Consider the following 15,605-nt stretch of genomic DNA (forward strand, 5'->3'; position numbering starts at 1 on the left):
AAGGGCAAACCGAGCAAGGAAGGCACTGGCGATCTTGAAGGAGTCCCGGCGCTGAGAAGCGCGTTGAGAGTCTAGAGGCGGGACTAACTTTGACCGACGTCCACTCCCACCCATTACCTTTCTTATTCCTTCTCAAACCAACCAATAAATGCGACGACGGAGACGGCAACGTGCCCCAACCGCCAGGAGTGGCTCCGCCCCCTCCGCTCGGTCGCCCTTTGGCCGCCATGATGAGTGTGGCTACCGCCTTTGTGCTACTTTAGGCTCTCCTCTGACTGTCCGATACCCTCCCTAAACTCCTCCCTAAACTCCCCCCTAAGCATTTCTTGCCTCCCACTGTCAACTTCCACCTTCTCGGGATTCTTGCTAGCTCCGTGTATACGCAGCCACGCTTGAGATGGTGGCCGGAGGCGGGGCCGAGGCGGGGCCTTCCCGGCGCGGTGACGTCAGCGCGCTGCGTGTCGGCAGGTGGAGGGAGAAGGGAAAGTTTGGCCCGTGCGTGGGGCTAGGGTGGAGGGCGGGACAGAGGGGTTGGGCCCAGGCGAAAACCCTGTCGCTGCTGCAGCCGAGGCCGAGGCCGGGACCGGGACCTGGGGCGGGTGGGGAGTGCCGGACGCGGAGGAGCAAGAGGCGAGGTCCGCCGGAGCTTCGAGCCTCCGCCGCTCTGTCGAGCGGTGACCCCGCGCCCAGGCGCCGTCCGACCCGTGGCTGTTCCAGAGGCGGTTGGTGGGGGCGCGGCGGCGGCGGCGGTTGGGGGTGGGGAGAGGCGCGGCGAGGAGACGAGAGAGGTCAGCGAGTTTGAGCGAGGATCGCGAGCCGCGCCGCCGTCATGTCCGAGGACTCGAGCGCCCTGCCCTGGTCCATCAACAGGGACGATTACGAGCTGCAGGAGGTGATCGGTGAGAGCTGGCGCGCCGCTGAGGGGGGAGGCGCCGCGCTGGGAGGCGGGTGACACGCGGGAACGTGGGGACCCGCGGGAGCTCGGGGAGCGCAGGACTCACAGATACTCGTGAGCGCTCATGGGGCTCGGGGTTTGTAGGGCGTGTGGGTGAGGCTCTGGGTTTGTGCAGCGCGTGCGAGGCGGGGAGGTTGGCTGGGCTGGGGTTTGAGGGGCTCAGGAGAGATTTGGGTAGTGACAGATGTTTGAAGCTGAGCGATGCATGGGTCTGGGAGAGGAAGAAAAGTGCAGGCACGGACAGGCCCTAGGGAGGCTGTGCGAGAAATGATGGGCGAGTTGTGGGCACAGCCACCTACTTTGGCGATGGTGGGATAGGGGTTTTAGTCCACTCCCGCGCCGGGTGAGCACCCTTGAGTGCCCACCAAGCGCCAAACATTGCTTAGGTGGAGCTGGGGATCCTCTCCAGGTGAAGCTGAAGGTACCGCACCGAGCAGCGTAGACACAACTTCCCACTGTTTGGGACTGACTTTCTGGTAGACATTGAATAACTCGGCAAATAAAAAGATTTACAAGGCTTGGCAAGTGCTAGGAAGGAAATAAACAAGATGTTCTGATAGAGCGTGACCTGGAGACCTAGTTAGGGTGATTTCAAGGAAAAGTCTTTTTCTGAGGCGTTGACATTTAAGTTGAGCCGCTGAAGGAGGAGAAGGAGTCTTACGATGCCAGGGCAGATTTTTCCCAGCTGAGGGACGAGGAAGTGCAAAGGTCCTGAGGAGGGAAAGAGCTTGATGTGTTTCAGGACCCGGAGGCAAACTGGCAGGGATAGAAAGTGGACCTTCTCAGGCATGGTAAGGATTTTGGAATTTATTTTAAGTGTATTGGAGGGATTCAAACAGAGACATGACACGATTCCACGGATCTGGCTTCTGTGTGTGCAGTAGATTTGAGGTCCAGGAATACCAGTTAGCAGAGACCAAAACTGGCACAAACATGGATTGTAATTCTCAGGCACAGTGATTGGGGGAGGGTGGGGACTTGGGATGAGGGAAGTGTTTGTTGGACAACAATAATCCAGTGACTTTAGAAATCAAAAGAGGGTGGGTTTAGCTAAACAGAAGCTCAATGTAACTGACATGAGCAGACCCCTATGTATTGGAGGAAGGAGATTGTCTACTTTGCCTAGATCAGCATCCTGTCCTAAAATTAGTTTTATAACAAAGACTGGCTGAAAACTCCTTAGCTGCCTTGGGGGTGTGAGTGTTTATTGCAATTTGTATTTTAGAGAAACTTTGTCATTTTTTTTTCTTTTTTCTTTCTTTTTTTTTTTTTTTTTTTTTGCCTTGTTTCAAAACAAATCTGGGCTGAGTTTTAGCTCAAAGAAATCGCATTTTTTTCCTTAAGCCACGCTGTGCCCCGTGCCCTTGCCGGGTCTTTGACATGTACTGGTTGGTTCTGAAGACAGCAGGCTAGGTCTCTGTCTTGATTGATTGGTTCTGGGTTCCTGAATCAGTTTCCTTTTTTTTTTTTTTTTTTTCAACGTTTATTTATTTTTGGGACAGAGAGAGACAGAGCATGAACGGGGGAGGGGCAGAGAGAGAGGGAGACACAGAATCGGAAACAGGCTCCAGGCTCTGAGCCATCAGCCCAGAGCCCGACGTAGGGCTCAAACTCATGGACCGCGAGATCGTGACCTGGCTGAAGTCGGAGGCTTAACCGACTGCGCCACCCAGGTGCCCCTAAATTTTATTTCTTTTTGAGAGAGAGAACAGAGGGGCAGAGAGAGAGAGGGAGGGAGACTGAGGATCCGAAGCCGGCTCTATGCTGACAGCAGAGAGCCCGATGTGGGGCGCAAACTCACAAACTGTGAGATCACAACCTGAGCCAAGGTCTGATGCGTAACGGACTGAGCCACCCAGGCGCCCCCTCAACCAGTTTCCTATTAAAGAAAGAGACTAAGTGGACGATTGGACAACGGTACCTGAAAAGTAAAGAAAGGGTATCCCTGTCATTGTTTTAGAAGGAAACTTTTGCTTTCCTTTCTGGTAAGACGGACGTGTTTCTGGGATGCAGAGGCTTTGCTGTTGTGGTGGCCTAGGGCTCTAGAGATTTAGAGATTTATTAATTTGGAATTGTCCTCAGACCGATAGGGTGTCTGTGAGTGGGCAAAAGGGAATCTCAGTCCTCCGGGTTAGGGTTAGTTTTCATCTCCTTTCTAAAGCACTCCATGGGTAAAAGGTTAAGAGCTCCAACGTGATTTGACCATCTTATGTTTCTTTTCTTTTTTTTTTTTTTTTTTCTTTTGAGAGAGGGAGCAGGGAGAGGGGCTGAGGGAGAGAGAGAGAGAGATAAAGTGAGAATTGTCAGCAAAGTTCCACGCACAGTGCAGAGCCCAACACAGGCTTGATTGATCGTGACCTGAGCCGAAATCAAGAGTCAGACGGACGCTCAACCGACAGAGCTACCCAGGTGCCCCTTGGCCATTTTATTTTTAAAAATAACTTTACTGGGGGCGCCTGGGTGGCTCGGTCGGTTGAGCGTCCGACTTCGGCTCAGGTCATGATCTCATAGCTCGTGAGTTCGAGCCCTGTGTCGGGCTCTGTGCTGACAGCTCAGAGCCTGCAGCCTGTTTCCGATTCTGTGTCTCCCTCTCTCTCTGCCCCTCCCGTGTTCATGCTCTGTCTCTCTCTGTCTCAAAAATAAATAAACATTAAAAAAAAAAAATTAAAAAAAAATAACTTTCCTGGGCCACCTGGGTAGCTCAGTTGGTTAAGCATCCAGCTGCAGCCCAGGTCGGGTCATGATCTCACGGTTCTTGAGTTTCAGCCTGCACCCAGCTCTCTGCTCTCAGTACAGAGCCTACTTCAGATCCTCTGACCCCCTCGCTCTGCCACTCCCCCTCACTCGCTCCCACTCTCTCTCTCTCTTTCAAAAATAATAAACGGCTAAAAAAATAACTTTACCATTTTATTTTTAAAAATAACCTTAAAAAATAATCTAATGCTATAAAATTCACCCATTTTTAAGTACAAAATTCAGTGGTTTTTAGAAACTTGTGCCGTATGCCAGGAAGCATAATCCAGTTTTAGAATATTTTCCTTACCCAGTAGGATCCTTGTGCCTGCTTACAGTTAATCTCTGTTCCCACCCCTAACCCCAGGCAACCACAAACCTTTCTGTCTCTATAGGGTTGCCTTTTCTGGACATTTTGTGTAAATGAGATCATAATAACATACTGTCTTTTGCGTTTGGCTTCTCCCACTCACCGTGATATTTTTTCATTTTTAAGAACAACTTGATTGGGTTAGAATTTATATACCATAAAATGCACCTGTATTAAGTGTACAATCGTGTAATTTTTTAAGTAAATTTTCAGAGTTGTTCAGTCATCCCCACAATCCAATTTTAGAACATTTCCATCATTCCACAAAGATGCCTCATGTCGTTTGCAGTCACTCCCTGTTCCCACCCCCTGCCTCGGGCAACCACAGATCTACTCTCTCTGTCTCTATAGATTTGCCTTTTCTGGATATTTAATGTAAATATAACCCTATAATCTGTGGTCCTTTGTGTTGGTTTCTTTTACTTGGCATGGCGTTTCCTGAAGTTCCTCCATGTTGTAGCCTGTATCATTACACGATTCCTTCTCATTGGACACCTCTTGATGGCCATTGGGTTATTTCTGCTTTTTGGCTCTTTTGGAATAATGCTGTTATGAGCTTTCACTTATCAGATCTTCATATGAACATGTTTCATTTTCCTTGGGTGGAGTTTCTGGGTCATGTGGTAAATTTATATTTAAGTTTTTTAAGAACCTGATTAAACCTTTTCGAAGTGACTGCATCATTTTTCATTCCCACCAACCCTGGGTGAGAGTTCCTGTTTCTCTTTATTTTTGTCAGCATTTGGTGTCTTAGATTATAGCCGTCCGGGTGGGTATGAAGTAGTATTTGGAGGTGGTTTTGCATTTCTTTCATGACTAACGATGTACTTATTCATTAGCTTTTCATCTGTCTCTGGTGAAATGTCCATCCGAATGTTTTGCCCAATTGGGTTGCCCATGGTTTGTTTTCTTATTGAGTTCTGGGGTGAGTTTTTGAAAACTTTCAAAAAGTTTTGAATTTCGATAAAGTTTATTATTTTTTTTTCTTTTATTGATCGTGTGTGCTTTTGATGGTGTCTGTAGGAAATCTTTACTAAAACCCAACATCACAAGGATTTTTTTCCTATGTTTTCTTCTAAGCGTTTTAGCTATAGTTTTAGCTCTTACTTTTAGACCTCCAGGACATTTTGGGTTAATTTTTTAAGAACGTTTATTTCTTTATTTTGAGAAAAAGCGAAAGAGAGCAAGTGGGGGAGGGCCAGAGAGAGAACTCCATGCAGACTCCACACTCTCGGCACAGAGCCTAACGTGGGACTCGAACTCACGAACCGTGAGTTCATGACCCGAGCCGAAATCAAGAGCCAGACACTTAACCAACTGAGCCACCCAGGTGCCCCTGATTCAATTTATCTTGTTTTACAGATGAAGACATTGAAACCTAACAGGGTGAAATGACTGTCTAAAGCCATAGAGCTAATTAGTGGCATAGCCAATACTGGTGTTCAGTTCTCCTATTGCTTAATTCAGCATCCTTGTTTCTATGTGGGAATTTGATTGGTTTTTGAATATAAAATGGAAGATATAAACTATAAGATAGTAGTCATAGTCTGACTAAGGGAAATACTAAGGGATTAAGCGAAATGAATTGGGGAAAATATCCTTACAGTGAAGGATTAAGGGAAATATCTTTTAAATAAAAAAATTTGATAGCAGCTATTTTGAAGGTGACCCTTCTGGATGTAGTAGAATTTTTCTTTTGTGTATCCTATTCTGTAAGTTTTAAATAACTCCCTCTCAGGGCCCCTGGGTGGTTCAGTGGGTTCAGTGTCCGACTCTTGATTTTGGCTCAGGTCATGGTCCTGGGGTGATGGGGTTGAGCCCCGTATCAGGCTGTGGCAAGTGTGCAGCCTGCTTGGGATTCTCTCTCTTTCCCTCTGCCCCTCCCTCGTGTGTGTGTGTGTGTGTGTGTGTGTGTGTGCGCGCGCGCGCACGTGTGTGTGCGCGCGCGTGTGCGTGCTCTCTCTCAAATAAATAAATAAATAAATAAATAAATGTCTCCCTCTCATTCGTAAGTTCCTGAAAGTTGCTAACATCCTTCCATTCTACTCCTCTCTCACCCCATCCTCCCAACAGGGAGGGAAAGTAATGTTTTTCCTTGAACTATAGCTTATTACAAGTAGCAAGCCTCAATAAAGCAGTTGATTCTTATTCTGACTTGCTTCAATGCTGAAATATTTGGAATACAGTATTTTGTAATAAGCTATAATCTTCAAAATGAATCTTTGTGATTTCTGCAGATTACACTTAAAATTTGCAGGAAACAAATGGAGTTCAGAAAAAAAAAAGCTTGGAGGATCCTTTGAATTTTTTCGTTGTTTTTTGTTTTCAATTTTTGTTTTGTTTTCAAAGAATTGTATTTTAAGGCAGTGGTTAAATGATGCCTCCTTTCTGATCAAAGCACCTGCATTTATTTGAAATGTAATTTTTTTTACCTATGCTGCTTGGCCTCTAATATTTATGGGGTTGTTTCTCACATTCTGTTTTTTTTCTCTCTCTGGCAAAATCCAGATTTCTCAAAAAAAAAGAGAAAAGAAAAACTCCCTTCCTGGAGCATATTAAAAGCATACAGATTGGGAATTCAGAGGACTTCCTTTTAAAGAACTGTATCATCTTAAGCATGCTTTGGAAAGATTTGAAGTTCTTTAAGTATGATTACTTGTAAAAGATGTTAGTATTATTTTCACTATCACTCTTTCATCTTTTTTTTTTTTTTTTTTAGCTCCTTACTAGCCATTATTATTGTATTTGAATTTCTGAACAGATGTTGCACTGTAGTTGACATGTGTTGAAATAGCTGGAAGAGTATGGTCTTGGGGCTGTACTGACCTGGAATCAAATCCTGCCTTATCTGTTATTACCTATGCGACCTTGGGCAATTTATATAACTGGTTTTAGTGTTGGCTTTTTGTCTATAAAATGGAGATAGTGGGGGACGCCAGTGTGGCTCAGTCGGTTAAGCGTCCAACTCTTGGTTTTGGCTGAGGTCATTATCTCATAGTTTGTGATTTCAAGCCCTGAGTCGATTCTCTTGGGATTCTTTCTCTCCTGCTGTCTCTGTCCCTCCCCCACTCATGTGTGTTGTGTGTGTGTGTGTGTGTGTGTGTGTCTCAAAATAAATGAATAGACTTTGGGGAAAAATGGAGATAATGGCACATATTATCATTGGGGCTGTTATGTAGATTAAGTGTAATTGCAGAAAATGTTTAGTTTGGCGGTGCCTGGGTGGCTCAGTCGCTTGAGCGGCTGACTTCGGCTCAGGTCATGATCTCACGGTTTGTGAGTTGAAGCCCTGCATTGGACTGGTTGCTGTCAGTGTAGAGCCTGCTTTGGATCTTCTGTTCCCCTCTCTCTCTGTCCCTCCCCCTCTTGTGCTTTCTCTCGGTTAAAAAAGAAAGAGAAGACTGTTAAAAGTTTAGTTTTTATTGAGTGTTCCTTAAGATAATGGTTTTTGTTATCTCTGCCTTTCTTTGTTCCTCCCTCTCCTACGTCCCCTAATTTTTGGTATTACCATGAAATGTGAAATACTATGTGACTTGAAATCTTGCGACACTTAAATATTTTGAATCTGTTGTAATGCTTATCACTGCATCTTTTTCCCCCTTACTTCCAGATCTCCTTAAAGTTTGTTTATTTTTATTTTAGAGAGCGAGCATGAGCACGAACTGGGGAGAGAGAGAGAGAGAGAGAGAATATCTTAAACAGGTTTCATGCTCAGCGTGGAGCCTGACGGAGGACTCTATCCCACGACCCTGAGATCATGACCTGAGCTGAAATCAAGAGTCGGTCCCTCAACCCACTCAGTCACGCAGACGCCTTTCATTAAAGTTTAGATGGATTTCAGGATTTGTGGCGGACACAGGAGTATAGCTGCATAAGGCCCTCCCAGTAATACGGTACGATACCGCATAGGGAAACAGTCTGGCAAAGGCCGTGATATGTGCCTCTTATTGTCATACAGCTCGAAAAGGCTCCATAAATATTTGCTGTTTACCTTGGGTTAGGTTTAGATCTGTTTTTAATATGGTATAATTTACCTACCTTTGACGCTTTGGTGAAGGCAACTCGTTAGCTTTATTCTCTACTTTCCCTTTTTAAAAATTTTTTTTTTTTTTAACGTTTATTTATTTTTGGGACAGAGAGAGACAGAGCATGAACGGGGGAGGGGCAGAGAGAGAGGGAGACACAGAATCGGAAACAGGCTCCAGGCTCTGAGCCATCAGCCCAGAGCCCGACGCGGGGCTCGAACTCACGGACCGCGAGATCATGACCTGGCTGAAGTCGGACGCTTAACCGACTGCGCCACCCAGGCGCCCCTCTGCTTTCCCTTTTTAATTTTCACTAATTGTTCACTAGCCACACATTTTGAGGTCTGACGTAGTGGTTTTCAAGTACACACTCCAGGATCCCACCTCCAGCCCCTCCATAAATGTGGAAGACATCGTGCACTATGAGTAGAGTGATTCTTAATGGTTGGCGTATTTTCTCCCCCTGACTGGGGACACTTAGCTGTGGTGGCATGATCAGTAAGGCGAACATTGGGCCAACAACCTCATAGGGCTGTGTCAAATAGGTATTGCATCTGGCTGCATGTAATGGAAACCGTAGTGGCTTAATAAAGTACCTTTTGCCCCTTATGGAACTGGAGTGGCAGCCTGGGTGCCATTAGGTTTTACTCCACTGAGCTTGGCACGTGACTCTCATTCTCATAGTTGCAAGAGAGTTGTTCCACTCCTAGACTCGTGCTTGTGTTCCAGGCTGGAGGAATATGGCAAAAGGACAAAGGCACATGACAACTGAGTTGGCTCCCTTTCAAAGAGCTTTCTTTCCTGGAAGCCTTACTCAGTGACTTCCATTCCTAGTTTATTGGCCAGAACCGTGTAATTTGGCCATTTGCAAGGGAGGCTGTGAAATAAAGCTTTTTAGCTGGGCACGTTATTACTTCAAACGAAACAGGTCAAGGTTCTCTTATTAAACAAGGGAAAATTGTTGGATAGGCAACTAAAAGTATTGGCTTTGTTTTGTTTTTTTTTAATTAAAATAATTAAGACATTACAAGTAAATAATTTAACCTGACATACAGTAATCAGTTAATAAATGTTAGCTTTAATCTAAAGAGGCAGTTGCTTACCAGTTAGGAGTATGGTGTTGAATCATCACGTAGTTCTGGTTTCTAGACCCTACTTTGCCTCTTGCTGGTGCATGACCTCAGTCTTATTTTTGCCTGCATTGCTCTTCTTACATTGCTTTGTCAGATCAATAATACCTAACATATTAGATGAAAAACCGAGATGCAAACATAGTACTTGGCACACAGAATAAACATTCAGTAGATGTTAGCGCTCGTGATGGTAATAATGAGGTAATGTCCATGAAGACTGGGCCATTTTAGTGTTTCCTCGGCCTTAAATGAGTAAATTTTTTTTCTTGCAAATATGTGTCACCACCTGGTTGATTAATGTATTCGGCAAATGTTTTTCGAACTTCTCTTATGTGCCGGGTACTGCTCCGGATGCTAGGGATACAGCAGTGAAGCAGACAGAAAATCCCTGCTTTTATGGAGTTAATAATCCAGTGTGACAAAGGATAAAAGTAAAGCTGAGAAAGGGGTTGGAGATTCCTGGGGATAGAGGTGAGTTTTAAATAGGTCAGGGAAAGCCTCACCGAGACGATGCCATTTGAGAAAAGACCTGAAGGAGGTGAAGAAGTGAGTATCTTCTGCGGGAAGCGTGTTTGAAGCAGAGGGAGCAGAGGCAGTGAAGGCCCTGAAGTGGAATGGAAGCCTGCTGATGGCGCTAAGGGCTAGGAGGCAGGAGCGGCTGGAGCAGAGGGACAGGGTGTGGAGGCCGATGGGAAGAGATGAGGAGAGTAAGGTGGTAGGGCTGTGTGGTCCTGACCGTAAGATGGGGTGACGCCTCGTAAGTCCTCTGGGCGCCCCACTTTTGCGTTGAGGGAGGTTGAAAACTGTTGCAGGGTTTTGAGCCAGAGGAGCACTGGGACTGTCTTTTCAGAGGATAACTCAGGCTGGTATGTGGAGGGTAGTTTTGCAAGGGCACAGGGTGGAGAGAGTTTATCCAGTGGAGAGAGGTAGTGACGGAGGTGGTGAGAAGTCGTCAGATGCTGGATAATAACATGCTTTGGAGTTAGGGAGCTGCCGTTGGATTAGACGTGAAAAGATTTGAAGATTTTTGGCTGGAGCATCCGGAAGGATGGAGTTACCATCCGTTGAGATGAGAGATTACCAGAGCGAACGGGGGACAGAGTGATGATTCATTTCAGAACCATCAGGCTGTGTGAATAATTACTCAAAGCATATGGCAGTGTGTCTTTATTTTCATCTTCGTATGGGGAGGAGAGCGTGATTTTTATGATGAGGACTATTCATACAGCTGTTCCCCCGGTTTTAGGAGCTTTAATTTTCAACCTGACACTGACAAGAGAAGAGGGTTTACAAAATTGTAATTTCCCATATTTTCCTTGGTTTAGGTGATGGTGCCTTAATCATCTTTCACAGTGAAGGGTCTGGGCTGGCTCTTCAGTGAAGGCAAAACCTTGCTAAAGAACACTTAAGATCTTTAGAATATGTACCTGTTACAATGACGGGTGCCCAAAATTTGGAGGAAGTTATCTTCAGCTGATGTGGTTCATTTATTGTTTTCCTCACCGGAATAGTACCCATTTTTTACTTTCTATCCTGAACTTCTGGGTCTTATAAAGTGGCCAGAGACTAAAAAAATTCTTAGTAACCCCATGCCTTTGGGCATCTCCTTTTCTGTCTCAAGAGACGAAGTTACGCAGTTTGAAGAATTTCAGGAGAAAGCTCATTGATATTTTTGTGTATTAATCCGTTCTGATATGTACTGCATATTAACACTGGGGTTTAAGAGCTCACTAGGAGAGGACAGAAGGATGGAAGAGCTGGAGACACAGAGAAGGGTGCATGGATCAGCAGTGTAAACTCGTGAAAGTCTGAATGAGGATGTTTTATTGGAAACTGTTTTACATTTTCCATCCTATTATTCTCCGTAGTAGTCCAGGGCTTAGTAGAGGGCATTAGAGCAGTAGCTTTGACATTTTTCACCAAACCACTCCTAAGAGATACATTTTACAATTTGCATGTGTGTTTATACTGAAGTAAAAGTTTTGCAAAATAACATTTTCTTTTGCTATGTGCAATGCATACTGATGTTTTCCATTTGACTCGATTAACTGTAAGAAAAGTGATGGTTGAAAGTCTGTAAATTGACGTGTACTTTGAAAAATTCCTCATAAAGGGACATGCTTTAAAGAGACGAGTATTTTTAAAATTTGTATCTCTAATCCTGTGTTTTTAAAGTCCTGCAAAGAATTGGTGAATACTTAAAATGATTATAAAGACATTTTAAAGATAGTCTTCCTTATCTTCTTATTTACGTTATTATTTTTTAATTTTTTAAAAATATTTTATTTATTCTTGAGAGAGGGTGAGCAGGGGAGGGGCCAGAGAGAGGGGGACAGAGGATTTGAAGAAGACTGTGCTGACAGCAGTGAGCCGAATGCGGTGCTCGAACCCGCAAACTGTGAAATCGTGACTTGAGCTGAAGTCGGATGCTCAACCAACGCAGCCACCCAGGCGCCCTCTTATTTACATTATTAATAGTTATTTTCTGTGAAGTAAAGGTTTTCCTAAAGGAAGATAGAACATCATTGGCTATTCTAAAATAGTGGTGTTAGTATTGAGTTTTTACTGTATTAGCCATAATCCTTAATGTTAGAACTTTAAAATATTTTTTGGTTGCTCATTAATGTTTTGGTATTTTGGGGGGTGGGGGGGAATATGAAGGTCAATGAAAGCGATCGTTAACACGGAAGAACCGGAGCCTGCGAATCTCTTTGTATCATCAGATGTGGCAAGTGCCACTTGTCTTTTAAGGCCATTTGTTAAATCACACCAGAATTTAATATCTTGCTTCTAGCGAGATTTATTAAATGAGTGATCCTTTGTGTAAAAGAAAGGTGCGTTAGTATATAGACAATTGTGATTGATAATACCTAGGTTTAGTGTTTTATTGTTAGTGAAATTCTATAGTTAATAATGACTAGGGATTAATAACAACTAAATTCCCCAAATTCCTGTGTCTGTATTTTTAACCCCAGCATGTTTTTTGTTTATGTAGGACATGCCATTAGTATGTTTAAAGCTAGTGTTTTAGGGGCACCTGGGTGGCTCAGTCGGTTAAGTGTCCGACTTCGGCTCAGGACATGATCTCACTGTCTGCGAGTTCGAGCCCCGTGTCAGGCTCTGTGCTGACAGCTCAGAGTCCGGAGCCTGCTTCGGATTCTGTGTCTCCCCCTCTCTCTAACGCTCCCCTGCTCATGCTCCGTCTCTCTCTGTCTCAAAAATAAATAAAAACATTAAAAAAATTTTTTTTCTAAAAAGCTAGTGTTTTAGATTTTGTATATATAAGATAAATGATCAATGTTTGATTATACAGGGGTGGAGGAACTGGTTTGAGAGTTAAAAAAAATACCATTCAGTGGTCCATTTGCAAAAATTAAAATGATAAAGCATTAGGGAATACATTTACATATTAGAAGACATCTGTTATCTAGGACCAAAAGTACCCTGTAGAGACCGCATTGTGTCTTCTGTGACTTAAGAATGCCTCTCATCTTAGCCTGATGGATAACGGGACCTGTGTGATTAGCTTCCTTCCTCTGGGGCTTCCCAGAGTGGGGCAGGGGCCTTTCACTGAAGGCAAGAGAGTTAAGTTTTCTTTAGGGATCCCACGAAGAATGAGTTTGGAAAGGAAAAGGATGGGAGGGAGAGAAAAGTTAATGGCAGACACTGCTGTTCTGCCTCATGAAGTTTTGGGGTGATGGGTTTGTGGGGGGTGGAGCCGACGGCCGAGAAAGAATTCTTGAAGCTATCTTCGGTGCAAAAAGGTGATTTTTATGAAAGCATGGGGACAGGACCCATGGGCAGGAAGAGCTGCACTGCACGTGTGAGGGGCGACCGTTTTATGGAGTCAGAGACAAAGTCGACAGAGTTTCCAGAGAGACTTTCACGTGCTAAAGACTTAATTGCAGGCCTAGCTGTGTCGTCAAAGCCAAGGTTGTTTTTCCCTCTAGCGGAGCATAAACCGAAAGACAGTAGGGCATTCCTGGACTTCAGGCTATGATGGGATTGCCTTTTTCTGGTAAACCGGGGGAGACTCTTACCAGTTTAACCATTTGTTTTTTGTCCTTTCTCCTTTTGGGGTAGCCTGCAGTGTCCAAGGAATATCATATACATGTCCCACCTGGAGCAGAGGGCGGTGGGGGGGGGGGTGCTGTTAGCCTGTACTTTGCCCTCACCTTGCCCCACCCTCCGTCATGCCTCATTCTGCCCCATACTCCTGTGCAGAGCGGAGGGCGAACTGCACACTGCAAGCTATTTCAATGGTAGCCTATTGGATCATTTTTATCAAGCAGTAAGTTAGTGTTCTTAAACTATTGTCGAAATAATTCAGGTACACTATTGGATGCCATTGAATGGGAAATGTGTTCTTAAAGACTAGATTTTATTTTGAATTTTGTATGACGTGAGCTTTGTGTCGAGTTGTTGCTTCATTATAATTCTGAGTTGTGGGGTGCCTGGGCGACTCAGCTGGTTAAGCGCCCTCCTCCTGATTTCCGCTCAGGTCATGATCTCATGGATCTTGAGACTGAGCCCCACTTGGGCCTCTGCTCTCAGCACAGAGCTTGCCTAGGATTCATTCTTTCTCTTTCTGTCTCCCTCCCTCCCTCTCTCTATCTCTCTCTCTCTCCCCCTCCCTGCCCCTCCCCCCTCTCAAAATAAATTTTGGAAAAAATTTTTTTTAATCATCATGATTTGGGTTTATCCATGACCATATTGACTATGGTTATATGTGCCTGGCTTTGGTCTGGAACTTTCTTTTTTTTTTTTTTTTTTTTTTAATTTTTTTTTTTTTTTTTAATGTTTATTTATTTTTGGGACAGAGAGAGACAGAGCATGAACGAGGGAGGGGCAGAGAGAGAGGGAGACACAGAATCGGAAACAGGCTCCAGGCTCCGAGCCATCAGCCCAGAGCCCGACGCGGGGCTCAAACTCACAGACCGCGAGATCGTGATCTGGCTGAAGTCGGACGCTTAACCGACTGCGCCACCCAGGCGCCCCGGTCTGGAACTTTCAAATGGATTTAAATGTAACAGATTTTGTTGAGTTACATAATTACATGTAAATTGTCTTTAAATTTTAATGTCTCTAGCACGTTTATACTATTTGAAATTTGATGTCATACTTGAAGAGATATTTTTAGTAACAGCTTTATTGAGATATAATTCATATACTATGAAATTTGCCAATTTAAAGTGAACAATTCAGTGCATTCACAAAATTGTGCAGCCATCACCACTGTCTAATTCCAGAACATTTTCATAGCTTCGGAAATACCCTGTCCATTAGCGGCATTCCCCATTTTCCCCTTCCTCTAGTCTCTGGCATCCTCTAATCTACCTCTGCACCTATGGATTTGCCCATTCTGGACAGTCTGCATAAGTGGGATCATACCATATATGGCCTTTTGTGTCTGGCATATTTACTTGGCAAGTTTTCAAGGTTCATCCATGTCGTAGCAGGTATCAGTACTCCCGTTTCTTTTTATTGTTGACCAGTATTCCATTGTATGGATATACCACATTTTCCTATTCTGTTCTGATGGACATTTGGATTATTTCCACTTTGGGGCTCTTATGAGTAATAGTGCAGTGAACGTCTGTGTGAGAGTTTGTACGTGTACATGTTTTCTTGCGTATACACGCCGGAGCTGAAGTGCTGGATTGTATAGTAACTCTATGGTTAACATTTTGAGCAACTGCCCGACTTTATTTTTTTAATGTTTATTTATTTTTGAGAGAGAGACAGAGTGTGAGCCGGGGAGGAGCAGAGAGAGGGAGACACAGAATCCGAAGCAGGTTCCAGGCTCTGAGCGGTCAGCACAGAGCCCGACGCGGGGCTCGAAGTCACGGACCGTGAGATCGTGACCTGAACCGAAGTCGGACGCTCAAACCGACTGAGCCACCCAGGCACCCCTGATGTTTGTTTATTTTTGAGAGAGAGAGAGACAGACAGAGTGTGAGCAGGGGAGGGGCAGAGAAAGAGGGATACAGAACCCGAAGCGGGCTCCAGGCCCTGAGCTGTCAGTACAGAGCCCGACGCGGGGCTCGAACTCCCGGACAGTGAGATCATGACCTGAGCCAAAGTCGGACGCTTAATCCACTGAGCCACCCAGGCGCCCCATTACATTTATTCATTTTTGAGAGAGAGACAGAGCACAAGCGGAGGAGGGGCAGAGAGAGAGAGGGAGACATAGAATCTGAAGCAGGCTCCAGGCTCCCAGCTGTCAGCACAGAGCCCGACGCGGGGCTCGAACTCAAGGACCATGAGATCATGACCTGAGCCGAAGTCGGATGCTTAACCGACCAAGCCACTCAGGCACCACCCGTCCCCCCCCCACCCCCCCCCCCCACTTTTTTTAAAGTTTATTTATTTATTTTGAGGGAGGGGCA

The 15,605-nt window shown here is 44.9% G+C and overlaps 1 protein-coding gene across 1 annotated transcript in view; it reads left to right on the forward strand.

Moving 5' to 3' along the window:
• The first annotated feature begins 572 nt into the window (after window positions 1–572).
• Window positions 573–15,605, forward strand: part of OXSR1 (oxidative stress responsive kinase 1) — a 104,649-nt gene continuing 89,616 nt past the window's right edge. The window contains exon 1 of the mRNA XM_047874963.1: window positions 573–899. Coding sequence (XP_047730919.1) covers window positions 830–899 — 70 coding nt within the window. The 5' untranslated portion in view covers window positions 573–829. The remainder of the gene's footprint in view (window positions 900–15,605) is intronic.

The sequence above is a fragment of the Prionailurus viverrinus genome, chromosome C2 (genome assembly GCF_022837055.1).
Source record: "Prionailurus viverrinus isolate Anna chromosome C2, UM_Priviv_1.0, whole genome shotgun sequence".
NCBI lineage: Eukaryota > Metazoa > Chordata > Mammalia > Carnivora > Felidae > Prionailurus > Prionailurus viverrinus.